The 26,585-nt window shown below is 45.3% G+C and overlaps 1 protein-coding gene across 4 annotated transcripts in view; it reads right to left on the reverse strand.

Moving 5' to 3' along the window:
* Window positions 1–26,585, reverse strand: part of TTK (TTK protein kinase) — a 103,043-nt gene that overhangs the window by 51,131 nt on the left and 25,327 nt on the right. For all 4 annotated transcript variants that reach the window (XM_039531562.1, XM_039531563.1, XM_039531559.1 and 1 more), the window contains 5 exons: window positions 16,087–16,230; window positions 8,707–8,815; window positions 8,534–8,615; window positions 8,332–8,429; window positions 7,319–7,418 (listed from right to left, as the gene is read on the reverse strand). In XM_039531562.1, coding sequence (XP_039387496.1) covers window positions 7,319–7,418; window positions 8,332–8,429; window positions 8,534–8,615; window positions 8,707–8,815; window positions 16,087–16,230 — 533 coding nt within the window. The remainder of the gene's footprint in view (window positions 1–7,318; window positions 7,419–8,331; window positions 8,430–8,533; window positions 8,616–8,706; window positions 8,816–16,086; window positions 16,231–26,585) is intronic.

Here is a 26,585-nt window from a genome sequence, read left to right on the forward strand (position 1 = left end):
AAAATTTGTCTGCTGAGGGTATCTGCTGTGGTGATGTGGATATTGTGTCTGATGCACCATCGTCAGGGTTCTATGGCTTGCACTCAGAGATACTGTGAGTGTGCTCCCCCTTGTCTGTATATATAATACATACAAGCTAAGGCTTCAAATAGCCTCGTCCTTGATGAGTTGCAGGAATTGGGAGCAAGCGTTGCGGACAGCTTGAAGTTCCAATAGGTTTATATGTCGAAGGGATTCCACAGGGGACCAGCAGCCCTATATAGAATGTGGGTGCAGGTGTGCTTCGCATCCCAGGCGTGAGGCAGTTGTGGTCTGAATGAAGGGTGCCCCCATGCATATGTTGGTCAGTTTTGCCCACCAGAGAAGGGGGTCCTTTATATCGTGGGGTGTTTGTTTATGCTGTGCCTGTGTGGAACAAAAGTTGATACGTAGCCTTCCTTGTAGGCAACGGATGTTTAATCTGGTGCGTCTGACAACAAATGTTGTGGCTATCATGTGGTCAAGGAGTTGGGGGTAAGTCCTGGCAGATACCTGTGGGCTATTTCACGCAGCAGGTATGAGGCTGGTGAGATTGAAAGAACATTGTCTCAGTAGTGAGGCTATAGCCTCGATAGAGTTGAGGTGGATCCCAATGAAGTCCAGTTCTTGCACTGTTGTTAGAGTGGGCTGGTCGGTATTTATTAGGAAGCCCAGATTCATGAAGAGGGTTACCACCTCTTTCGTGGCTTGCAATGCTGTTTGCTGGGTTGATGCTTTTAGCAGGCAGTTGCTTATAGCATATAGTGTGACCATTTTTAATCATGTTTCTGACAAACTTGTTGAATTATCGGAGGTCGAGCATTGGTATCCATCCATAGAGTTCTTGTTAGGGGAAGTTGATGGTTGGTATGCAACTTAAGAAGTAGATTGTTGTCCCCTCAGGGCCTAAGTCTGCGACTCCGTGAGTCAAATCACCGCTGTTGTTGTGAATACATTGGCCGGTGGTATCATTGGGATGTAAAGTAATTCCTCCGTTTCCTCTTCGGTTTGGGGTTATAGGTTCCCAAGGATCGGAGAGTCGCTTGTGAGTCCATGAGTGAGTCGTCTGCCTTTTTGGTGAATAATTCGGGGAAGCCAGAAAGATAGAGCCATGAACTTCTCATTACAACCACCGTTGACACAGATGTTGCAGCCCTGTCCTCAGAATCAAGTGCTGCGAATGGTTCTCTCTTGTCCTTGGCAATACAATTAATCAATTCGGACATTTTTGTGTAGTTTGTATAGTTGTATTTTGTTAATAATGTCGCATAGTTGGCTATGTGGCGGTGAGGGGCAGCCAAGGAGTAAGCCTTATTGCCAAAACTGATCAAGTCTTTTCCAGTCCTTATGAGTTGTGTTTCAGGGCTGTTGTTGCATGCCACGTTGCTGGACTGCATCTATCACTAAGAAATTATGTGCTGGATGTGAAGTCGACACCCTTTGTTGGTACACACCTCCTGTTGGACCTTCCACCAGCTGAAGGCGCAGCTGCAGGGGTCCACAGAATGACCCTTATAGGGTCCATCAGTGCCTCATTCATATGAAGGGATTTTTTTTTTTTAAACGAAGCAGATGTATGCAAAAAAACCTCACTAGCCCATGCTGTATCACAGGGACCGCCTCAAGGGAGATGTCCAGAAGGCCACCCTCTCAAATAAGCCATGGAACAGTTTGAAATCATCCCCTAGATTAGGGGGAGGAGGCATAAAAGTGTCCTCTGTGGACAATGATGGCAAGTGGGTAGGTGATGTCCCCTGCAGGGGTAGAGATTTTTCCTCCTCTTCCCCTGGAAACACTGAGGGTTCTGGTACAGAAGCTGTGGGGAATTACTGTGTGCTGGGTCTGGCCATGGCGCGCAGTCCCCCTTGTGTGGGGCATATGACCCAAGGAGTCCAGTATGCCCACTGGGAGGGGAGCGGCATAGGGAGTCCCCATACCACTTAAGTACCTGGGGACAGCATAATATGCCCCAGGAGAGACTCCTGGGTTGACTGACTCCTGATGGATAGGAGTCGATGGGGGGATAACTCCCTGTTCTTCCTCATCTTCCTCCTTCAAATAAGGAGTGAGACAGCAAGTGATGTTGGGGATGGAAGGAGACTTGGTGCCGAGGGTATCATTCTCATATCAGTACTGCAAATAGAGGGATATGGGGCAGAGCCGAAAATCAGAACCCTATGTCTGAGGAACTGCTGCTGTGCTGGTTTGATTGGCCCCTGGGGCTGCGTCCTTGTCAGTGCCAGGGCTGCGGAGGGGAAGGCAGTGCTGCTGGCTGCACCTCTGTGCATGTTGGATGCACCTTTGAAGAAGCCGTCTCTTATAGTGGTGCCGCACTGCCGTTTGTAGATTGCAGTGCAGAGGCACAGAGTTTTGGTTTCTCTTTAGTGCCTGTGTCAGAGCCAGCTCTCGTACAGTCTCTGGCTCCAACGGTGCCGGTATTTTCCGCTACTTTGGCTCCCGGTGCTGGTATTGGATGCCCGCTCACAGAACAAATATAAAATGCAGTGTGGAGGCACAGGGTTTTGATTTCCCCATAATGCCTGTGGTGGAGCCAGCTCTTATAGTCTCTGGCTTTAACGGTGCCAGCAGTACCAGGATTTTCCACTACTTTGGCTCCTGTTGCTAACAGCACAGCCGGTGCCGGTATTAGATGCCTGTCCGTGGAATGAACGTACATCACAGTGCAGAGGCATGGGTTTTGATTTCCCCATAGTGCCTGTGTTGGAGCCGGCTCTTGTAGAGTCTCTGGCTCTAGCGGTGCTGAGGTTTTCCAGCATCTCAGCTCCCAGCACTGACCGCACAGCCGGTGCCAGCACTAGATGCCTGCCTGCGGAGCAGCTGTGGCGTGGAGGCACGGGACTCCTAAGTCTCTGTCTGCAGCGGTGCCGGAGCTCTCAGGCACCAGAGCTCCTGGCGCTGACAGCACAGCCAGTGCTATTATTATCCGTGGGATGACTGTGGGTTTGTTTGTTTTTTATTCCTGTGGTGGGGACCCAGGTGCTTCCTCGAGTAATGCCTGGTGGGGCACTCCAATGTGGGGCTGGAGAAAGCACTCCTGTCCGAAGCTGCGGCTGGTAAAGGGGGGGAGGGAGCCCAAGCCTCATGCCCCGACGCAGGTCCGAGAAAACTCTCCTCTCCCTGCCTTTCTGTGAGCCTGAGGCAATGCAACACTTTGTTAGTTCCTGCGTTGGAGGCACTAACACACAGGCAGCAAACACACCAAGCGTGGCTGTCAGGGACAGGCACTCTGAGCCTGGAGGCAAGGTGCAGAGAGCCAGGGAAACTGGGCATCGCCATTAGGGAGGTGTGGGGGGGAGACTAAGCATGTGCAACCCAACCAGCACTGCTACTAAAAGTCTCCAACTACGAGCGCAGGGGCGCACAAACACCTGAAGTGGAGCACCCACAGGGACAGCACTCGAAGAAGCAGCACATAGCTGGTTTTCAGCAGGGGGTTCCCTCTCAGGGTTGACATCACTAGGTTAAGGTCTTATGATAGAGGGAGGTTCCTGAACTGAGGGGATGACATTAATGAACCCCTTAAATAATCTTGATACCTCAGGGTGCAAGAAGACTGTCTAGCACTGGACCAGAGGGTGATTAGCAGATGTTACTGCCTAAAGCACCCATATTGAGCTGAGTGAGGCCAGAGAGTTTTAGAGAAAGCAGACAGTCTGATATCCATCTTCTGTGAAGTAAGATGTCCTAATGTCAGCTAGCTAGCATCCAAGCAGTCAGGAGAAGTTACACTAGGTCCAGGTGTGGCCGCTGTTGCACTGAGAGACCAGGTCTGGTTGAGCTGGTAAAGTAATGGGCCATCAAATGGATACACTCACTAGATACGAATACCAATACTGCCTGCCCCAAGCCAGTTCTATCATGATGACTCAGTCCACATCCTGTTTCAACTTGCTCAGGATCCCTGGTATTCCAGGGATGGGGGTAAAGTGCGTATTAGGTTCAGAGCCCAACCTAACTGGGCTAGTGCCCCCTCTGAAACAAAACTCTGGGTACTTGTTGTTGTGACTCACAGTGAAGCTGCCCAGAAACGGGAGAGGCAGTTACCAAACAGGGAGTTAATTGAAGATGACTAACCAGTGATTCTAAATATGCAACTCCTGGTCTGCTTGTCAAAATTGATGTTTCCTTATAGGGCTCCAGATGGGAAAGCAGTCAAAGAGGAAGTGGAGTTGTCTGAGGTGGAAATGTGACCTCTTCCTCAGGGACTCCAAATAAGTAGTACTGCTACAGTCTGGGTCTGTTGCTGTTGATTCAAGAACTTCCTCTTAGGGGCTAGGACAGCAGTTCTCAAACTGTGAGTCGGGACCCCTAAGTGGGTTGGGATATTGTTTTAATGGGATTGCCAGGGCTGGCGTTATACTTGCTGGGACTTGGGGCTGAAGCCAAAGCCCAAGCCCCACTGCCCAGGGCCGAAGCCCGAGGCCTTCAGCCCGGGGTGGTGGGACTCAGATTACAGACCTCTCAGCAGGGGCTGAAGCCCTTGGGCTTCAGCTTTGCTGAACACACACCCTGCTCGGGGTAGCGGGGCTCAGGCTTTGCCCCCCTTGCCCGGGGTGGCGGGGCCTGGGTGGCCTCAAGCTTCAGTGGGCTCAGGCCTCGGTCCCCACTCCTGGGGTCATGTAGTAATTTTTGTTTTCAGAGGGGGGTGATGGTGCAATGAAGTGAGAACCCCTGGGCTAGGCTGTAAAAGCCCAGGGAGCTCCATGTGGCCCTAGATTCCTTTAGAGTATGCAAGGTATTGTCAGTGGCACTGTTCAAAAGTTTATTGTCCTTGAAAGGGAAGTCTATGGCAGTCTGGACCTCCTGAAGGATGCCAAATGCCTGTAACCACTACACGACCCAAGGAGAATCAACAGGGTATTCTGGGAAGGATGCCTCGCTATGAGCTTCTGACAGGGAATAGGAGGAGGCATAGTTCTCTTCCGGAAGTGGAACTGACCTTTCCAGTGTGCTTCATCTCTGCACGTGTACTGGAGATAAATTGTGAGAGGTGTCCACTAAACTGTCAGAGGGATGAACTCAGTAGGGGGGCTGATCTCAAGGTGCAGTGTATTGTGATGCAATGGGTGAAGGATGACGATGAACCTCCATCATCAATTTCCATTGCCAAGGTAGAGATGAACAGTTCTGATGCAGGCATGGTGCAGAGAGAGAGGGAGAGGGAGAGGGCGCGCAAGCGAGCGCTTCAGTGGCTCTGAGATGCCCAGTATGGGGACAATCAGTGCCATGGATATTGTTTCCCTGTTTGTGCTGATGGCAGTAAGAGCCTTAAGCTTAACAACGGCTGGTGCCATCATAGAAGGTTCGGTATGGGACTTGGTCTTAAAATCTCTCGACCAATCTGTCTTAGGGGAAGCCTTCCATCCCCACTTCATTCCTTGGAGCAGTATTCCATACATTCTCTCCCTGGGGTCATCCTCAGTGCAGCTGATGCAGAGTGCAGATTAGAGGGAGCGTGGCAGCTCAGCATGGCATAACAGTTAGTAAAAGTGCTGGACACATGCAGCTGGCTTGATATCAGGGTTGTCTCTAATGGTCTTCCCACAAGAGAGGCCACTTGTATAGAATGATGTGAGGAAGAGCTTCAGCTTTGCTTTCCTTGTCTTCTGGGTCTTCTTTGAAAAGGTCCTGCATGGAACAGTATGATGGAACATGATCCGGACCATGGCACTGGGCACAGCTGTCAGTAACAGGCATCGTAGGACAGGCAAATTTTGAAGCCCAAGGATTTAGGCGCCACCATCTTACAGGAGTGTACAGGTGTTTGGGAAATCTAGGATGAGAAGACGACCCCAAGGAGGGTAGAAAACCTATCCCTACTCTTAGCTAAGCTAAAAAATAGTATAAAACAATACAGAAAATTTAACTAGAATAAATTTTAACTACAAAAATTGAAGTGTACCTAGTAAACCACAGTTAAGAAATGCAAACACCATGGGTTCCATCTTGTGCCACGGGTGGTACAAAGGAACTGAGAGTGAACTGTGGCTGCCCTGCCCTTTATACCCACTGCTACAGGAAGCAAGAGAGCACACAGGGCACAGGTGCAGCCCCAGACACTGCTATTCAAAACAATCAAATCTTGTGTGTTTGAGGCACATGCACACTAACAGTGGAACATGTGGACGATCACTTGAACAAACTAATTTTTTCAGTTTATCAGGTTTCAAAGGGGTAGCCATGCTGGTCTGTATCAATAAAAACAACGAGGAGTCCTTGTGGCACCTTAGCAAGTAACAAATTTATTTGGGCATAAGCTTTCATGGGCTATAACCCACATCATCAGATGCATGGAGTGGAAAATACGTTAAGCAGGTATCAATATACAGAACATGAGAAGATGGGAGTTGCCTTACCAAGTGGGGGGTCAGTGCTAACGAGGCCAATTCAATTAGGGTGGATATGCCCCATTCCCAACAGTTGACAAGAAGGTGTGAGTATCAGAGAGGAAATTATTTTTTGGAGTGACCCAGCCACTCCCACTCTTTATTCAGGTCTAATTTGATGGTGTCAAGTTTGCAAATTATTTCCAGTTCTGCAGTTTCTCGTTGAAGTCTGGTTTTGAAGTTTTTGGAATTAATTTGCAAACTTGACACTATCAAATTATGCCTGAATAAAGACTAGGAGTGGCTGGGTCACTACAAAAAGTAATTTTGCCTCTGTTGATACTCACACCTTCTTGTCAACTCTTGGGAATGGGCCACATCCACCATGATTGAATTGGCTTGGTTAGCACTACAGAAAGTAATGTTCACTCTGTTAATATTCACCCCTTCTTGTCAACTGTTCGGAATGGGCCACATCCACCCTAATTGAATTGGCCTCGTTAGCACTGACCCCCCACTTGGTAAGGCAACTCCCATCTTTTCATGTGCTATATATTTATACCTGCTTCCTGTATTTTCCACTCCATGCATCTGATGAAGTGGGTTATAACCCACGAAAGTTATACCCAAATAAATTTGTTAGTCTCTAAGATGCCACAAGGACTCCTTGTTGTTTCTTCAATGTATCACTCTCTAAAGATGAATCAAAAAATAAATAAACTTTTGTGAGGATATAAACAGATTAATTAGTTATTTTTCGTGCACAAGTCCTACACATTTCCTCTTTTCTCTAAATATGAATTTAATCTTGCTTCTGAATTCATATTACTAGAACCCTTTCTGGTTTCAGAGTCACTGCTTTCATTCCCCACCCCACCCCCCACACACCTAAAACATCTTTAGCTATCTACAGTTTCCACAATTACTTATTTGAAACAGAAAAATAAAGTTACCTTTAAGTCTCCCAGTTCATATGAATCATCCTCATTAAGTTTTGGTGCATGCAGTAAAAAAGGCGCAATCAAATTTGTGCATTTAGAGCCAGATATCTGCCTGTTTATATAAAAGACAACGTTAACAGTAAAAGAAACCTCAAACTTCAAAATTTAAACACAAATGTTCACCTGTTTTGAGCTAGTTGTGCAAACGCTGGACAGAAGTCACAAAATAATAGGAGCAGTGAGAACGTTCCAATAGCACAGTGATGAGTACAATATAAAAATCTAAACAGATGACACATTATCCCATGATATAGCAGAAGTCCCTCCATATGATGAGTTCTACTTGGTTTGCTTACCCAGTAAATGGGTACATATGTAGGTTTGGAATAATGAGGTTTTTGTTTGCTCTCACCCCTCCTTTATTTAAAACATTTTTGAATAATAATAGATATGTTTCTTAAGCTTTTTCAGATTTTTATCTATTTAATTTTTCACAGTTACAGGAAATTAGAGGAGGGGATCAAACAATTATTTAATGATAGGCACAAATTCAAAACGTTAAAGCTTTATAACCATTAAAACAATTGTCAACATACACAAAGTAAATATACGTAAACTCTAAGTTTTCAAGCAGCATTTTTCTTACTTTACCTATCTGTACATTTCTATTATCATCTATGGAAATATATTTTCCTTAGTTTGCATGCACATGGTGAAATTGATGTTTACTAACATTTACCAATAAAAATTTAATCCTTCCAAGCCTACCTATACTCCTGTACAAAGATTTGACTTGAGTGGTCATTTGAAAAAGTTAGGGCATCATGTATTCTCACCTATGGTAATACAATAGCTTTTTGGGTTTTTTTTCTTTTTGCCAATAATCATCGTTGGCAGTTATGACCAACTAAGTTGTCCATGTCCTGAAAACAGTTGTCAGTTCTACTGCCCCACAATATCTTTAAAGAAGAGTAGACGGATTAAAATCTATTGTTTTGCATCAAGATTAATATAACTAGCTGTACCTCTTTGTAACACTAGTTGTAAGTGGAACATCCATCTTCTTCACAGTATCTACAGCATCAGTTACTAATTTAACAGGAACTCTCCCAAATGGGCACACCTAAACATTTAAACAAATTGAAAGTTATCAAATCTGAAAAACAGGGGCGGGGGGGGGGGGGAGGGAGCCAGGGAGAGAGAAGTGAGCATTCAAAAAGCTTCCACCTGGTTAGATTTGTTTAATTGCTTTAAGGGATTGCGTCCAACCCGGACTGCATCAAACTCCTGTGAAGAGTTGTTGTTCTCCCTAAAAAATGAGAAAATACACTGCAGTTATCTCAGCAGTTAAAAAAAATAAAACAAAACCTTGAATAAAATATAAGAATTTAAGTTGTTACCCAAGAGAAGATCTGGGGGCATTAGCAGAAATTTCACCAGAATCACTTTTTTTCCTACTCCGGAGATTTCCAGGCATGTTTTGTGGTCCGGATTCTTGTGTGCTTGATACTGTAAATAAGTTAACAAGTAGTTTGAATTATTCAGTGACTACCAATGAAATATGTAACATATTTCAAACCATTAAACTGCCCTAAGCTTGCATTAACTGTAGGATTTTAATGCACATCAATGAATAAGTTAGTTACTGAAGGAAAAAAAGTGTTACTAGCCTCTCTGTAACTGTGTTCTTCAAGATACGTTGCACATGTCCATTCTGTTGTCCGTGTGTGTGCGCGCGCCTCGAGCACAGTTGCTGGAACTTTTTTCTCCAGTGGTATCTATCGGGTCCACTCTGGCACCCTCTGGTGCAGTGCACTCATAGTGCCAGTGTAAAAGGCCTGGCCAACCTGCACCCCCTCAGTTCTTTCTTTCTGGCTAACTCCAAAGAGGGGTAGCAGTGCGAGTGGTGGAACTGACACGTTCAACAGATCTCAAAGAACAACAGTTACAGATAGGTTAGCAACCGTTTTTATTTTGAGTGCTTGCGTATGTTCATTCCATTGTAGGTGACTCCCAAGCAGTTGCTGCTCCCATGGATAGCTCAGTGGTTTGAGCATTGGCCTGCTAAACCCGGGGTTGAGAGTTCAATCCTTGAGGAGACCACTTCGGGATCTGGGGCAAAAATTGGTCCTGCTAGTGAAGGCATGGGGCTGGACTCGATGACCTTTCGAGGTCCCTTCCAGTTCTAGGAGATTGGTATATCTCCAATTATTACCCATTACCTTTAGCATAGGAGGGGGGTCAGAGTTCATGGACATGATGATTGCAAAACAGCTTGACCAAAACCGGCGTCGTCCCTGGCTTGTAACGGCCTAGTTGGCAGAAAACTTATGCACTGACAACCAAGTTGTTGCTCTTCAGATTTCCTGTATAGAGACTTGGGCCAGAAATGCCACTGATTAAGCTTGAGACCCCGTGGAATGGGCAGTCAGTATAGCTGGCAGTGGAACACCCGCCTGTTTGAAGCATGTGCAAATGCACTAAATGATCCAGGAGGAGATTCTCTGAGTTGAGATGGGTAGGCCTTTTATCCTATCAACTATTGCTATGAAGAGTTGAGTGGATCTACGGAATGGTTTGGTCCTCTAAATATAGCATGCTAGGGAACATCTGACATCCAGAGAAGAAAATGATGCTCTGAACCTACTGAAACAGCATATATGTGTATGTGTGCTTAAGATCTAACAAAAAGTAGTTTTAGGTAAAAGCACTCTGGTTTGTATCACTCATATCAGAAGGAAGAACTGTGTTCCCCACTGATTGACTCCTGGCACCTCCTGGAGAAAAACAATTAAGTTATCACTGCTTTGGGTTCTGATAACGCTGTGCTCCCCACCGAACAGTGTGCTCCCCATTGAAGCAGAGGCACGTGGTGCCAAGTCTGACCACCCTGGCTCTGACAAAGGTCTCAAGGACACGTCCATGAGTAAATACTTCAGCCTGGCTTCACAATCCATTTCTGTGCTGGGCTTAAAATCTGAAGATCTAGCAACAATTCTGAATATGAGCTTCCCGCAAACCCTTCTAGCAGCTTGAGTGCAGGCAGCTCACTGGCCTTGGCTTAATGCAGGAAACTCGGGGCTTGAAGCCCAGAGACCGAGGCATCCCTCAATACCAGGTATCGGATGAAACCATCAAGTTGAGTAAAAACTGATCCAACACTAATAACAAAGTAATAACTGTAATACTACTATAGAAACTATTTACAATAAAAATCAAGAAAGAGTACATGGAGCATTTGCAAAAGCAAGTCAAGCAATTCCAACAGTCACTGGTGGTAAGAAGAAACTGGCTGGCTCCCTTTATACTAGTGCCCAGCAGCACGCAGCAGAGGACACTCAAACCACCCCGATGAATACCACTGACGGGAAAATTTATGACTGTGTGTGAGGCGCACACATTCCAAATGCGTATGTGCAATAACTCAAAGAATATTTGTGCTAATAAGGGTGGAATACTGTCATTGTCTGTAGTCCACTGCAGTCTGAAGAGTCTCTACTGAAACTGAAGTGATAGACATATGTCTATATCCCTCTTCCAAGGGATATAGACATATATGTGCAGGTCAAAACTTAAAGTACTAGTACTTTGCTGCTGTACACCACTCCAAAATATTCAGACTTACGAAAGTGGTTTCTGAAAATTCCACTGGAGAAACAGAGAGCTTGGGAAATCAAAATCGCTATATTCCATAACACACTACCATAAATTACCTTTTATGGAATATCAGAGTATACTTGATTTTCTCTACACATATGGGGTTGTAAGATCTGAGGCTCTTTTCTGCAGCTAAATTAGGAGAGCCATGAGCCAAGAAGCAGAAAGTCACATCCTCACATTCCTTCTAAATTATATCAAAACAATGTAATATCCTGCTGTTAAAAAGGTGCCCCTCCTAATAGTACCCACCATTTTCAGATAAGCAAGGAATCTTTTAAGATGTTTAAAGAAAACTTTGTTTGATGGCATTCTGTCTGGCAAGGAATCACTTATCAACAGTTGTTCATTGCTTATTGTTTGCTTTTATGGTTCTCACTTCTCTATTGTTTATCTGTATGGTTTCTGTCTGTTACATAACAAATTTTGCTAGGTGTAAATCAACAATGGTGGTGGGGTATGGTTGGTTAAATAATTGTTTCATAGTGGGCTAAGATTGGTGAAAAATACTGTTTTGTAGTTTAAAATTAATGGTTATGGTATAGCTAAGCAGGACTGAAGTTTCACTATATAAACTGGGGTCCAAAAGAAAATTCTCTGGAACCAACTCCAGGACATAACCCCAAGATCAGAGCTGCCAGACCTCAACACCCAGCCAAAAACATCTGTGCAGAAGCTGGAGTCCCCAGATGACCTGATCCTGACTGGCCATCAGGAAAAGGTCCATCTGCCTTATTGGGAGTGATGAGCACTGTATGCTTAGCATGTGCATTCTGTTTTGGTAACTCTTAATAAACAGAGGTTAAGAATATTACTGTGTAAGGCTCTTTCACTGGTAAAAGACCCCACAAACCCGCAGAGTGTAGGGTTATGCCTTGAGCCCTTTGAACAGAGTAAAGGTGGGTACCCCAGAGTGTAAGGTTACGCCCTGAGCCGTAGGAATGGGGTAATGGTGGGTGCCTAAAGTAAGAGGGTTACGCCTTGGGCTCTAGGAAATGGGTAAAGGTGGGTGCCCCTAGAGTGTGCAGGTAACAGGATTGTGGGAAGAAGTTGTTACTCTCCTTGTGCAGTAATAATGGCTCTTTGAGATGTATGTCCCCATGGATACTCCACTGTAGGTGTGCATGCGCTGCCGATCAGAGAACTTCAATAGCAGTCCCTCCCGCATGCGCAGCTCCTCGCCCACCACAAGACTAGCCAGCATGCAAGGGCATTTCCCTTCCAGTTCCTTCTCTACCTCAGAGTCCATTAGCGATACTCCGAAGTAGAGGGGAGGAGGGTGGGTCGTGGGGCACCTATAGTGACACACATCTTGAAGAACCATCATTACTGCACAAGGTGAGTAACTACTTCTTTGAGTAGCATCCCTATGGGGCTCCACTGTAGGTAACTCCCGAGCAGTACCTATGACTGGAGGCTGGAACTTCGGAGTCGTGTTTAATATGGATGACAGCACTATGGTACCAAATTGGGTGTCTATAGCAGAATCCCCAAGATGGCATAGTGTTCAGCAAAGGTATGAGCAAATGCCCAGGTAGCTTCTCTGCAGATCTCTGATATAGGGATACCCTTGAAGAAGACAATGGATAAGGCGACTGACCTCGTGGAGTGAATACGTATTGATGATGGAGATGTTTCTTCACAGTTGTTAGCAGAGCTTGATGCAGCCAGAGACCCACTTGGAGAGTCACTGAGCTGAAATAGCTGCATCTTTTAATCTATTCACAAGGGGGAGAAAGTCTTGAGGATTTTCTAAAGGCCTTTGTTCTGTCCAAGTAGAAAGCCAAGGCCCTTCTCACATCAAGCATACGGAGGATGGCCTCTGTTATCCATGTGAGATTTAGGATAAAACACTGGAAGTTGAATGAGTTAGTTCATGTGAGAGGCAGAAGACACTTTAGCGGTGAACTTCGGATGTGGTCCAAGTGTGACCTTGTCTGGAAAGAATACCGTGAAAGGGGAATGAGCCATCAGTGCCACTATTTACCCTATCCTTCTGGCTGAAGCGATGGAGATGAGGAACACAGTCTCCATGGAGAGGTGAGTTAGGGAGCAAGTGGCCATAGGTTCAAATGGTGTTCTAGTCAGCCCTTATAAAACTAGATAGAGTTCCCATTGAGAAGTGTGGAGGAGTGGGGGGCCCTAGGTGTAGTAAGATGAGGCCCTGAAACATAACCTCTTGTGTCAGAGGCCAGTGTGAGGCCTGAAGCCTGAACCAAAGTACTTCCAGGCACTGCTAAGCAAAAGTTGGGCTGTGAGCCAGAGGCAGGCCTCACTCACAGAAGTGGCGAGAAGAGGAACTTGTGCCAAAATGACATCAGGACACTCCACAGACATAACAAGGAACAGACAGGTGCACCTTAAAGACAGGTCAGCATGATAGATAGATCTGTTTGTCTGGAACAAAATGATCAAAGGGGAGACAGCACCCTAATGAGCCAAGGGGCTGTAACTCAATACGTCAGTAGGGATGAGTAATCTGTCCTGTAACTGTAAGTAGGTCCTGGAGTGCGCATCTTTGTCCAGCCTAGGGGGCAGTGGAGTGTTCCGCCACCAACTGGGCTGTGTCCACTGCCGGGGGGCACATATTCGTAGTATGTCCTGTAGAGTCTATAGGAAACTATTACTGTGCTTCATTTGACAATAAACCTGGCTCAGCTTCCTTCATACCTTACTAAAGTCTGTGGTCTTTGGGGGTTCTCTCGGGGCTTGCTGTGTCAGCTAACTGCGCAGAGCTGGAGCAGCACACAGAGGGAACACGCACGCAGCCGACTGTTATCACTGAACAAGAGCAGAGCACCACATCCGTAGCTACTGACAACACTAGGTTGCAGGAAGAGGTTTGCTATGCCTTTAAGAAATCTCTCCATAGTTGGGTGATAGAAGACTGAGAAGCCTTCTGCCTGTTGGTGAAAGGTTGCAATTGCCACTAGATGGACCCACAGCCAGCCCAACAACTTTAAGGATAATAGGTAGTCTATACCAATGGCAGGGTAGACATGGCGGGGTGATTCCTCTGGGTTAGCACCAGATCTGAAATGGCTTCCACTTCTGGAGGTAGGTGTGACGACTAGTGCCCTTTCTACTGTGTAATAGCACCTCTTTTACCTCCTCAGAGCGAGATGCCTCTATGTGCTGGAACCATAAAGGAGCTTCGCTTTGAGTCTCAGGGTCTGCATGTTGCAATAGAGAGTGCATCCCTTGTTCTCTGGCAGGAGGTGAGGAGTGACCAGAAAGGTCATCAGTGGACAGTCAGGTGTGACAGGTAAGGGTACCACGTCTGCTTGGGCCAATTAGGGCAATCAGAATGATGGTCGCCTTGTCCTTCTTTAACTTCAGCAGGACCTTCATCATTAGAGGAAATGGGGGAATGGCATACAGGAGGCCTTCGTACCAGGGAAGGAGAAGTGCATCTCCCAAGAAGTGATGCCTGATCCTCATTCTGGAATAGTACTGGGGACATTTCTCGTTCTAGTGAGTGTCCGTCTGTTACCAGGATGGATTCTTTGCAGCTCAGACACTTCTGGAAGCCTGGGGAGTCAGGCATAACCTTGTTAGGGGGGATCCCCCCCACCGGGGTTGGTGGCAAATCTTTTCTGGCTAGCCTCGTGGTGGGTGAGTAGCCATGCGTGCATGGGCAGAATGGACTGCTATTGAAATTCTCCAATCAGCAGCATAGGGGCGCACACACACCTACAGTGGAGCATCCATAGGGACACCACTCAAAGTAGTAGCAAAACCTACGTAAAGGCCCATTTGTTTGCTAGGAGCCAACATGGAATGTTCATTCAAATTCCAACCTTTGGTGAGGACCAGTGGAAGGCTGAGTGGAGGCTTGCCAGCTAGAAAGGGGTATTTTCCAGGTCCTGCCTGAAGTTCCAGGAATGGCCCCTCAAAACAACAGAGACTGTAGGAGTTTGGGCTATCTGAAGGTGTCACTGAGACCAAGTCCAAAGGACACAGGACCCAGCAGCTTCTGGGAAGGAAATCTGAACTGGGATCTGTACTAAGGCTTTCCTGTGCATGAGAGGGTAAACAGGGCACTTTTAGATGAACAGTAAATGAGCTCTTTCAAGGGTTTACTAATAAGTAATAAAGTGAAAGTTCATTAACCAAGTCTGGAGTGCTGACTGGGTTTTCTCACAGTGGCCTTTGTAGAGTACCTACCATATTTATCAATGAGCACCCAGTTCCTGGGGACAAGGTCCTGGGAATAAGGGAGCAGAGTAAGGCGTGATAATATAAATACATCCATGTGTGTACTTCAGTGGTGCCAGCAATTACATGAGTTCAGGGAGCAGAAAACCTGGGTTTGTGATAAAGTGGTTCAAATTTGTATTTGTAAAGAGATGCAATTACTATCCTAATCTGACTGGAATAAATACACTATGCAATCCAGACTGATTCCTTTCCTAGAGTTTAACTTCACTGAATGGAACCTCTTCAGCCTATGCATTTTCCCCAAGCTCAACTGTTAGTAGTTTCTGGCAGAAGTGTCGTGTCCCAAACCTTAGTACCTTCTCCAATAATATTCTCCCAATCAACCCTCTTATATCCTGCTTTGAGTTAACAAAATGCACCTGCCAGTTGCCCAGCAGTAAAGACCCCACATCTCTATGCAGGTTCCAAAAAATCTAACATCATGATGACTTGGTCTTAGAGGATTCTTAAGCAGAATCTTCGATTCTGCCATTCTATTACAATATTACACATTACACAAGGAATTCCATCTTGGCCTTCTTAACTAGAACTAAGGGCACTACATCACCACAATTTTTTAAATGTTAGAATAAAAGGACTATCTAGGTATTTACATGGCCCTCACCAACAAACAGCATTCAAGAACCACAATCATTTATGGATTTTATCCTCAACACACCTATGAGATATGGAACTATTTTTCCCATTTGCAGTTGAGAAATGGAGGCACTGGGTAACTTAAGTCAATTGCCCAAGGTCTGTGACCCAACGAAGAACTGAACACGGGTCTCAAATCTCAGTCCAGTGCTTTATTTTCTAGAAGATCCTTCCAACTATATTAGTACGGTTATTGCATCATTCAAAAAACAAAGCAAATAAATACTTAAGCTCAACTGCAACTTTAGAATACTGAAATGACTAACCTGTGAAGTTCTCTTTCTCTTCATCTGAAAGCAACTGCCTTTTCTGCAAGTGTAGGTTTTGTAGAGCAATTTCCAACATTTCTGGTGGAACCGCACAGCATTCCACAGCTTTTTGAAGAAGCTGTTTACACTTCTTTACATTTCCTAGTAAGCAGTAAGGGACAGAGAATTCATTAAAAGCCAAGCTCCCTCCTCCCCCACTTCTTCCCCCAACGTGCTGCCTTCCTGTGCCTCCTCCTCTCCTTCCCTGCACCAATCAGCTGATCACCCTTGCGAGGGGAAGGGGGCGGGGAGCGGAGCTGCAGCGTGCTCGCTGTTCCGGGGAAGAGGCAGAGAAAAGGTGGGGACAGATAGGGCCCTGGGGAAAGGGGTGGAATCGGGCATATCCCCTCCAGCCTCCTGCCGTGAGCTGCTCATGGCAGGGGGCTGGGAGCACCCCCACGAGCCGAGCACCCCAGCCCTCTGCCCTGATCCCTGCACCCTCTCCACACACCCAGCCCTCTGCCCTGTGCCCTGCACCCCCCACAACCCCAGCCCTCTGTCCTGAGCCCTGCACCCCCCACAACCCCAGCTCTGAATTCTGCACTCCCCACACATACCCAGCCATCCCACACCCTGACTCCTGCACCCCCTCACACACCTCCAGCCCCCGTTCTGACTCCTGCACCCCCCACAAATACCCAGCCCCCCTACACCCCATGCCCTGACTCTTGCACCCCTCCGCACATCCCCACTCTCACCCTGAGCACCAAACAGGAGCTCCTGCACCCCCTTCCCCCACATTCCCACCTGCACTCCCAGTCTGGGGTCCTGGACACCAGCCCTGCTCAGCCCGCTGCGGGCCCGGGGTCCCGGAAGCCGGCCCCTTGCCAGCCGGGGTCCCGCAGGCCCCGCTCAGCCCACTGCCGGCCTAGGTGAATGGAACCCCAGGCCGGCAGTGGGCTGAGTAGGCCGGCAGCATAAGATCAGCATTTTAATTTAATTTTAAATTAAGCTTCTTAAACATTTTGAAAACCTTGTTTACTTTACATACAATAGTTTAGTTATATAATATAGACTTGTAGAGAGAGACCTTCTAAAAAACGTTAAAATGTATTACCAGCACGCGAAACCTTAAGTTAAAGTGAATAAGTAAAGACTTGGTACACCACTTCTGAAAGGTTGCCGACTCCTGGTCTATTGCATCTCCAGGACTCATTCCAGTAAGTGTCTGGAGCACACCTAAGCCCACACAAAGCAGCTGGAGGAGAGTTGATGGTGCTGCCCCTTTTATAAACTTTCAGGCCAGTTGTTATGGCACTTACCCAGGCTATGGGAGACAGGTCCAATTCAATATGTATTGGAGCAAGGGGACTGGAATCTGGGTCTGCCATCTCCAAGATGACTGCCCTAACCACCAGGCTAGTCTCTCGCCCCCTTTCTGGCCCAGTAACAGTGGAACAACTCCTATAAGAGGGTGAGAGAGACCTGTCCCAGAATACCCCAAGCCTCAGAGGTTAGGGCAATCATCTGGGAGGTGGGAAACAAATTCAAATCCATTTGCCACATCAAGCAGAGGGGGAAATGGAACAATGTCTCCCAAATCCAGGGTGAGCACTCTAACCACTGGGCTGAAAGTTATAACAAAGGGACACTACCCCACCTTGCTTTTTGAGAAAAAGGGTTTTGGCATCTAACCCCAGGGAACGGTTCAGACTGAATTTCTAGTGGAGATAAGTGCTTACGTGCTGGTTGGGGGGAAGTGCATAGGTCCCTTTGAGGAGGATGAGCTTAGGCCACCCTCCTCTCCTTGGCATTTCCTACTGGCTAACTTGGACTGCTGCCTGCTCAGCTTGCTGGCTTTTGTGGATCCCATTCTTAGGCACCTAACTCTTTCCATGAATTGTATAGAATGCCTTGGTGCCTCACTTGGAGCTGTGGATTCCACTGGGTCGCAAGGTACCTAAAAATCAGATGTTCTAGCCCACAATTAGTGATAACTGGTAAAAACGTGATTCAAGTGACTTTCCCAGTGGCTCAAAGGAACTCTGTGGCAGAGACAGGGATAGAATCCAGTTGACATCCAATTACCTTAACCGAGAGACCATTTTTTCCTCTTTCAACAATCCCCTACCTCATTCACTACACACTTTCCAGCTTCTTCAACTAATAAGGCAGGGGTCCTACAGACAACAGCCTCATTCACTACACAACTCTGATTAATGCCAACATTAATTTCTGAGCACTGAATAAGATGGGATTCTGTGGGGGTCGGAGGGTACAACTATGTGACCATGCTTTTTAAAACCCTTTCATAACATGTAGACACAAGGGTGTCAAATTAAGGCTGTATGGGCAACCTTAATTCTGGCATTTTCTACTTTTGAATGCTTGACTTTGCAACCTTACTATTCAGAGCTGGGTATTTTTGGAAGTAGTTAGTATTCATGATAGGAAAACTATAGCATTTACAAATATTCAGTAAGTCTCTGTAAATGAAGACAAAGGAGGAGGAGGAGCTGTTGGGGCAACTAATTAAGTCAGTCAGTGACCAGGCATAATTATTTATCACATTCCCTCACAGCCTCCGGTGTCTAGAAAGAAGAATCTAGTTCTCTGTAAGCGGAGGCATACATAATGAGAAAGTCTAGCTGCCTCCTCTAGGAGCCACTGTGGCATTAAAAAAGGAAATGAGTCACTGCCAATTACTGGAGGCAGTTTCTCTAGGAGGAGAGGAACATTTAGAGGAGCATAAAACAAAGCAGTTGGGTAATGTGTCTTAATAACAAGGGAACTAAGTTACAGGGAAGCATGGGCTAGAGATCAGAATAAGGGAACAGAACAGACAAGGAGGGGTGCCTGTGAAACTGAAGACACTGATTAACTTCCTCCAAGAAAGGTTACACTTATTACATTGTGTTGCTAAAATACATAAATTCCTTTCCCTTTACTTTTCCATTTAATTAAGTTCTGTAATTACTTCAGGAATTTCGTTTGATCATAACACAGGTGTTTCATAAGCCACTCTTTATTAAGACATGCTCAATAGTATGATAAAGTGTGAGAACCCCTGCTATCGTCTACCTACTGCAGTTTGTAACAGAGCTGTGACTACAGACCCCAACTATACAGAGTATGCAGGAGCATCGCACTGAGCACAGACCAGCAATACCAGTAAGTACAGATGTCATGGGTTTAGAGACTGAATACAAACCTGACAAGAGAATCTCTTTTCATAACACAATTTTTATCCACTTTGGATATCAAAAAAATAGATATTTAAACATATTTTCCTTTTATAAAATAAACCTGAATAAAATTAAATTTGAAACTATGACCACCTATGTTAAGCCCTAATCTATTAAAATCACTTAAAAATTAAAAAGTACACTGCATCACTGAGCCTTTCAAAAATGTTATTGGGTTAAAAGGTGCTGCTGTTTTAATTATATACAGAATTGAGGGAACATTTCAACTTGTTAGGTCAACACAAGCTTCATAAATATTTTATGTCACATGCTGCATTAAGTATCTGTATTATTTTCCATCTTTACAACAGAGAGAATGCTCTAGACGTTTTTCCAAGTATAAGTACTTCCAGTTGTTATCGTATAGACAAGCTTTAGCTTTAATTACTTCAGGTTTCAGTTTAGCTAGCAAGTACTGAGAGAAGAAGTTACTCACCTTGTGCAGTAGCAATGATTCTTCGAGCTGTTCCCCTCTATGGGTGCTTCACTGTAGGTGTGTCTGCATCCCTGCGCTGCTGATCGGAGAACTTGTGTAGGCTGAATGGACACTACTACTCATGTGCTGCCCCTCGTGCTCTGCCACAAGGCTAGTCAGCGTGCACGGGCGAACCCTCCTCAGTTCCTTCTCTACGGCAGAGTCAACGACAAAAACTCCAAAGTGGAGATGAGGAGAGTGGGTCATGGAACACCCATGGGGGGAGGACGGGGGCATCTCAAAGAACCATCGTTACTGCACAAAGGGTGTCACTTTTTTTTCCATCGAGTAGCATGCCAATGGGTGCTCCACTGTAGGTGACTCATAAGCAGTGCCCCCCACTGGAGGCTGGGCTTCAGAGTTGAGTCTGTTAAAGCATTGTGACACTGAATCTGGCGTATACAGCAGAGTCCCCAGGATTGCATAGTGTTCTGCAAAGCTATGTGCAGATGCCCAGGTAGCTGCTCTGCAGATTTCTGATACAGAGATATCCTTGGAGGAGGTGACGGAAGAGGAGACCAATCTCGTAGAGTGCATGAATATTGAAGATGGGGGTGCTACATTACACATCTGGTAACAGAGTTTGATACAGTTCAAGACCTATTTGGAGAGTTTTGAGCTGAAATCACTGTACCTTTTGGCCTACCTGCAATGGAGAGGAAGAGTCTCTGAGATTTTCTAAAAGCTCTTGTCCTGTCCAAATACAAGTCCAAGGCTCTCCTCACATCAAGCATATGGAGAACGGCTTCCCTTTTATCCTGATGAGATTTGGGAGAAAAGGTTGGACGCTGAATAAGTTGGTTGATATGAAATGTGGAAGTCACCTTGGGAGTGAACTTCGGATGTGGTCTAAGTGTAACTTTGTATGGAAGAACACTGTGAAGGGAGGATGTGCCATCAGAGCTGCTATCTCCCCTATCCTTCTCGCCGAGGTGATGGCAATCAGAAATGCCATCTTCATGGAAAGCTGAATTAAAGAACAAGTGGTCATGGGTGATCTGGATGATGGGATGGATTGAACCCTCAGCAAGTTTGCGGATGACACTAAGCTGGGGGGAGAGGTAGATATGCTGGAGGGTAGAGATAGGATCCAGAGTGACGTAGACAAATTGGAGGATTGGGCCAAAAGAAATCTGATGAGGTTCAACAAGGACAAGTGCAGAGTTCTGCACTTAGGAAAGAAGAATCCCATGCACTGCTACAGGCTGGGGACCAACTGGCTAAGCAGCAGTTCTGCAGAAAAGGAACTGGGGATTACAGTGGATGAAAAGCTGGATATGAGCCAACAGTGTGCCCTTGTTGCCAAGAAGGCTAACGGCATATTGGGCTGCATTAGTAGGAGCACTGCCAGCAGATCGAGGGAAGTGATTATGCCCCTCTATTCGTCACTGGTGAAGCCACATCTTGAGTACTGCGTCCAGTTTTGCCCCCACCCCCCTAAAGAAAGGATGTGAACAAACTGGAGAGAGTCCAGTGGAGGGCAATGAAAATGATCAGAGGTCTGGGGCACATGACCGACGAGGAGAGGCTGAGGGAACTCGGCTTATTTAGTCTGCAGAAGAGAAGAGTGAGGGGGGATTTGATAGTAGCCTTCAACTACCTGAAGGGGGGTTCCAAAAAGGATGGAGCTAGGCTGTTCTCAGTGGTGGCAGATGACAGGACAAGAAGCAATTGTGGAAGTAGAGAAAGAACTGACAGGGATTTGTAGGGGATCTTAATGCAAGACAGTCTCTGTTAGCAAGAGTCAGGCTAGCTGTAACCCTAATAATGCGAGATTTGTAGAAGCGAGGATTGTGTGAGGCGAGTGGAAAAGAACTGTGTGGGAAGTTGTTGTGACCTTGTGTAGAGAATGTGTAGATAATATGAAATGTAGACTGGCATCTCTTTAGAAGTGATAAAAACAAGATATCAGGATGGCCTATGTATAAACAAAATGCAGCTGTTGCTTATTATTGTCTGTAACAAAAGTATAAATGCTTGCTGTAATTGTTTACCTGTTGAGAGACCTGTGCGGGACTGAGGCGACCCTGTGTCCTAGGGCACTCCCTCCCTCTATTGCAATTGCTTAAGAAATAATAAAGTATCTGACTCTGCTGCACCCAAACAAAAAGTGAGAACTAAGTTTTTCTCCGACACAATGGTCTCAAGCTGCAGTGCGGGAGGTCTAGGTTGGATATCAGGAAACACTATTTCACTAGGAGGGTGGTGAAGCACTGGAATGGGTTATCTAGGGAGGTGGTGGAATCTCCGTCCTTAGAGGTTTTTAAGGCTCAGCTTGACAAAGCCCTGGCTGGGATGATTTAGTTGGGATTGGTTCTGCTTTAAGCAGGGGGTTGGACTAGATGACCTCCTGAGGTCTCTTCCAACCTTAATCTTCTATGATTCTATGGGTTCAAATGGCAGTCTAGTCAGACCTTTTAACACTAGATTGAGATCTCATTGTGGGGTAGGAAGTCTGGGCTGGGGAAAGAGGTTCACTGTGCCCTTGAGAAATCTCTGTAGCCTGGTGGGAGAAATAGGAGTATCCTTCTATCTACTGGTGAAAGGTCGCAACTGCTGCTAAATGAACCTTTAGTGAGCTAATAGAGAGTCCCAATTTCTTAAAAGTCAACAGATATTCCAAGACTACAGGTAGAGTGGCTATGTCTGGGGTGATGCCATCGGGCTGGCACCAGGTTTGAAATGTTTTCCACTTTTGTAGGTAGGTACAGATGAGTAGCTACAGCCTTACTGTGTAATAACACCTGCTTTACCTCCTCAGAGCAAGATGTCTCTATGCGCTGGAACCATGAGGGAGCCAGACTTTGAGCCACAGTATCTGCAGGTTGGGATGGAGTGTCTTTCTCTGATTCTGCGATAGAAGGTAGGGAGTGACTGCAAGAGTCATCGGTGGACCCAGTGTCAGCTGTGACAACTAAGGATACCGCATCTGTCTGGGCCAAATGGGAGCAATTAGTATGATCTTTTCTTTTTCTCTTTTTACTTTCAATAGAACTTTCAGTAATAGAGGGAATGGAGGAAAGGTGTAAAGAAGGCCTTTGCCCCATGAAAGGAAGAGAGCATCTCCCATGGAGTGTCGTCCAATCCCTGCTCTGGTGCAGTACCATGGACATTTCTTGTTCTGGAAAGCAGTGAACAGGTCTATTGTCGGTGTCCCCCATTGTTAGAATACGTTAGGGAGTCTCACTGAATCTATCTCCCATTCATGATTGTGTGGGAATTTGTGGCTGAGACCGTCTGCTGTTATGTTGTGTACTCCCAATAAGTAGGCTGCTGATATTGTGACATTGGGGGAAATGCACTATGGTTCCATAGCTTTAATGCTTCTATGCACAAGGAGGGTGACCTAGCACCTTCTTGTAGGTTTATGTAATACATGCAGATCATATTGTCTGTTGTGACTTTTGCGTGTTTGCCTTCAATCAGCGGGAGGAAGCGAGCATGTGTGTTTCTGATCGCTCTGATTTCAAGCAAAGTCTCATCTGGCAATGATGATGAGAAATGGGCTTGAGGGGTAACTTCCTCCTCAACTTCAGCCTCCTGTTCCTCCCTTGTCTTTTCAGGGGGTTCAGAAGCCCTCAAAAGCAGCAACTGAAGGACAGTGTCCCTTTGGTTGCTGGTAGGCCACACTAGAACTACAGGAGACCTGTTGTATTTGAGCCTGAAAGGAACCCCAGTATGGCCATTGCCATGGGAAGGGACCCAGTGGTTGGTACCATGGGCTGTCCAAACCACAGAGGTTGTGGATCAGGACGACGATATGACTAAGATCCATAGTGAAATTAGGAACCTTTTGTAAGGTGAGAAGAGAGGCAGGAAACCATGTCCTCTTGCTCACTTTCTGACGTGGAAGACGAAAAGGGTGGTGTGAGGCAAGAAGTCATCAGCAAGTCAAAGGTTCTGGGTGAACTCAGTTCTGGGGCCCCGGTACTAAGCAGAGGCAAATCTGATGCATCAGACACCAAAAGATCTGTCATGCACCAGAAGTCCAGTGGCAATGAAGGGATCGGTACCAGTGGTGGTTGTAGGTGCCGAGAGGCCTGTACTGACACGGTTGGTGATGTGGACCTGATAAGTATGGTCTGTCGCTGCCTGGAGTATCACAGGTGGTACTGATGTCGATGTCCGTACCGAAGAACCCTTGACGGTATTGATGCTTCCTTGTCTGTGCCCACTGGGTCCATAGGCAACCCGACGTGCATTGTCAGGAGGGTACAGTGAGACCGCTGGGTACCGGATTTAGATGGTGTTGGTGATGGTAACAATAATACTGATCGAGCGGGGGAGATAGTTTTCGGCTTGATCTGAGCTTGCTAAGGGAATTCAAGGACCCTTTCTTAGAGGCCTCACATAAGTGGCTTACAGGCATCTCCTTGAGCTCACCTCCCTTGGAAGTAGAGGGTTGTGGTGAGGTTTCCTGACGCTGCTCAGGTGGTTGAAGGGCTGACTCCATAAGTAGGAGTTTTCTTCAGTTGCGGACACAAACCACACTTCTGTGGGATGTTTCTCTCTTCCAGACAGCAAACGCATTGAGTGTGTCCATCTGTCACTGGGATAGATTCCTTGCAACTGAGGCATTTCTTGAAGCCTCGGGAGCCAGGATATACTTCCATGCTGATGACAAGTTCTACTCGATAACGATCCAAAGCACTGCAGTTTGACGCACATTCATTTTCATCATGAGAGTCAGATGCCACCAACAGAAGGCTGATTTTCTGTTTCTGTAGTTTCTGCATCATGTTGCTCTTTTAAGACTTCTGAAAGCATGTCCCACATCTCTTCCCTCTCAGATTTTGGAAGGCACTTCAGATTCTTAAACCTTGGGTCGAGTGCTCTAGCTATCTTTAGAAATCTCACATTGTGTTTTGTCAAATATGCAGTGAAAGTGTTCTTAAATCAAACAACGTGTGCTGGGTCATCATCCGAGATTGCTATAACATGAAATACATGGCAGAATGCGAGTAAAACACAAGCAGGAGACATACAATTCTCCCTCAAGAAGTTTAGTCACAAATTTAAACAACACTTTTTTTTTTTTTTTTTTTAAACAAGCATCATCAGCATGGAAGCATGTCCTCTGGAAAGGTGTCTGAAGCATGAAGGGGCATACAAGTGTTTAGCATTGCTGGCATATAAATACCTTGCAACAACAGCTACAAAAGTGATATGTGAACACCTGTGCTCTCTTTTAGGTGACATTATAAATAAGAAGTGGGCAGTATTATCTCCCATAAATGTAAACAAACTTGTTTGTTTTAGCAATTGGCTGTACAAGAGGTAGGACTGAATAGACTGGTAGGCGCTAAAGTTTTACATTGTTTTGTTTCTGAGTGTAGTTATGTAACAAAAAAACACCCCCAAAATTTGTAAATTGCACTTTCACGATAAAGAGATTGCACTACAGTACTTGTATGAGGTGAACTGAAAAATACTATTTCTTTTGTTTATCTTTTTTAAGTGCAAATATTTGTAATAAAAAGTAATAATATAAAGTGAGCATTGGACACTTTGTATTCTGTATTGTAATTGAAATCAATATATTAGAAAATGTAAAAAAAATCCAAAAATATTTCTAATAAATTTCAATTGGTATTCCATGGTTTAACAGTATGATTAATAGCAATTAATTTTTTAAATCGCGGTAACTCATGCAATTAACTCAAAAAAAGTAAACTGCAATTAGTTGACAGCCCTAGTAAAAATTAAGAATCTGAATACATGTATGTTAAGCTATATAATTGCTTAAATGAATGTTTACATAGTGTCATCCTGGTTAGCAATGAGTCCCAAGTTTAGTATAAAGGTTATATTAATTTCAAATCAACATGTTTGAATACCAACAAACGAGAATGAATCTTTAAGAAAGAAGTACAATGCAAAACAAGTTTAAAATCTATGATTAAATCAAGGTTTCCTGCCTGATTATTTAAATCAAGATAAATATCAGTGATTTAAGTCAAACCCCATGCTCCGGATGGTTGAGACAATACAGCAAAAAGAAAAAGAAGCATCTTGAGAATGAAGTCATTAGATTACCTGTAAATAAAGTTATAAGATTGACAAATCAGTAACAAGGAACTAGTTTTTTTTAAAATGTGATTCAATTAAATTCACATTCATAGGTTTTTAGGTCATTTGTGCAATAGACTCCTTTTTCAAAAAGTCAGAACTTTTAAGTACAACAGATTAGAAGTAAACTGTCATCCTAGAATTCTGGGTGTATTGCTTCACTTACTTCCCAGATGAAATTTATTTAGTTCAGAAATAAAATAAGAAAGCAATCTTTCCTGAATGCCAGTCCAGAAAACTCAACATCAATCTGAATTTTTTTTCCGACTCATAGGATCACCAAATGTGTGCAGAATCTTTATTTGGAATTTATCTAACAGTTTTATTCATAATGGCCAAACCAGAAAATAATTTAGCTTAGTTTTACCCGTGCTAAGAGGGCAGGAGTAGTTTAAAACCAAACAGACCACGTTTATCACTAAAAGGGCTAGGGGACTGCTACCTCCCTATATCTTCATATAAAAAGGTGGAACATGGCTTTTTTCTCTTCCAGCCTCCTGTGGCCCACAGATTGGACTGGGCAGACTGAAGGAAGAGAGTCCACCACCATGAAGGGCAGCACAAACCCACCTTGAAGTACCCTGTGGTACCATGGAACTGCACTAACCCTCTCTCAGGGCTATGGCTGAATGCCATAAAAGCCTAGTTTAGCCCAAAGTGAGCAGATTATGAATCAGAGTACTCCTGGCGAGCCAGAGCAGTTAAGTAATGTTTTTATCTTTAAAGAA

The sequence above is a fragment of the Mauremys reevesii genome, linkage group 3, assembly GCF_016161935.1.
Source record: "Mauremys reevesii isolate NIE-2019 linkage group 3, ASM1616193v1, whole genome shotgun sequence".
Taxonomy (NCBI): domain Eukaryota; kingdom Metazoa; phylum Chordata; order Testudines; family Geoemydidae; genus Mauremys; species Mauremys reevesii.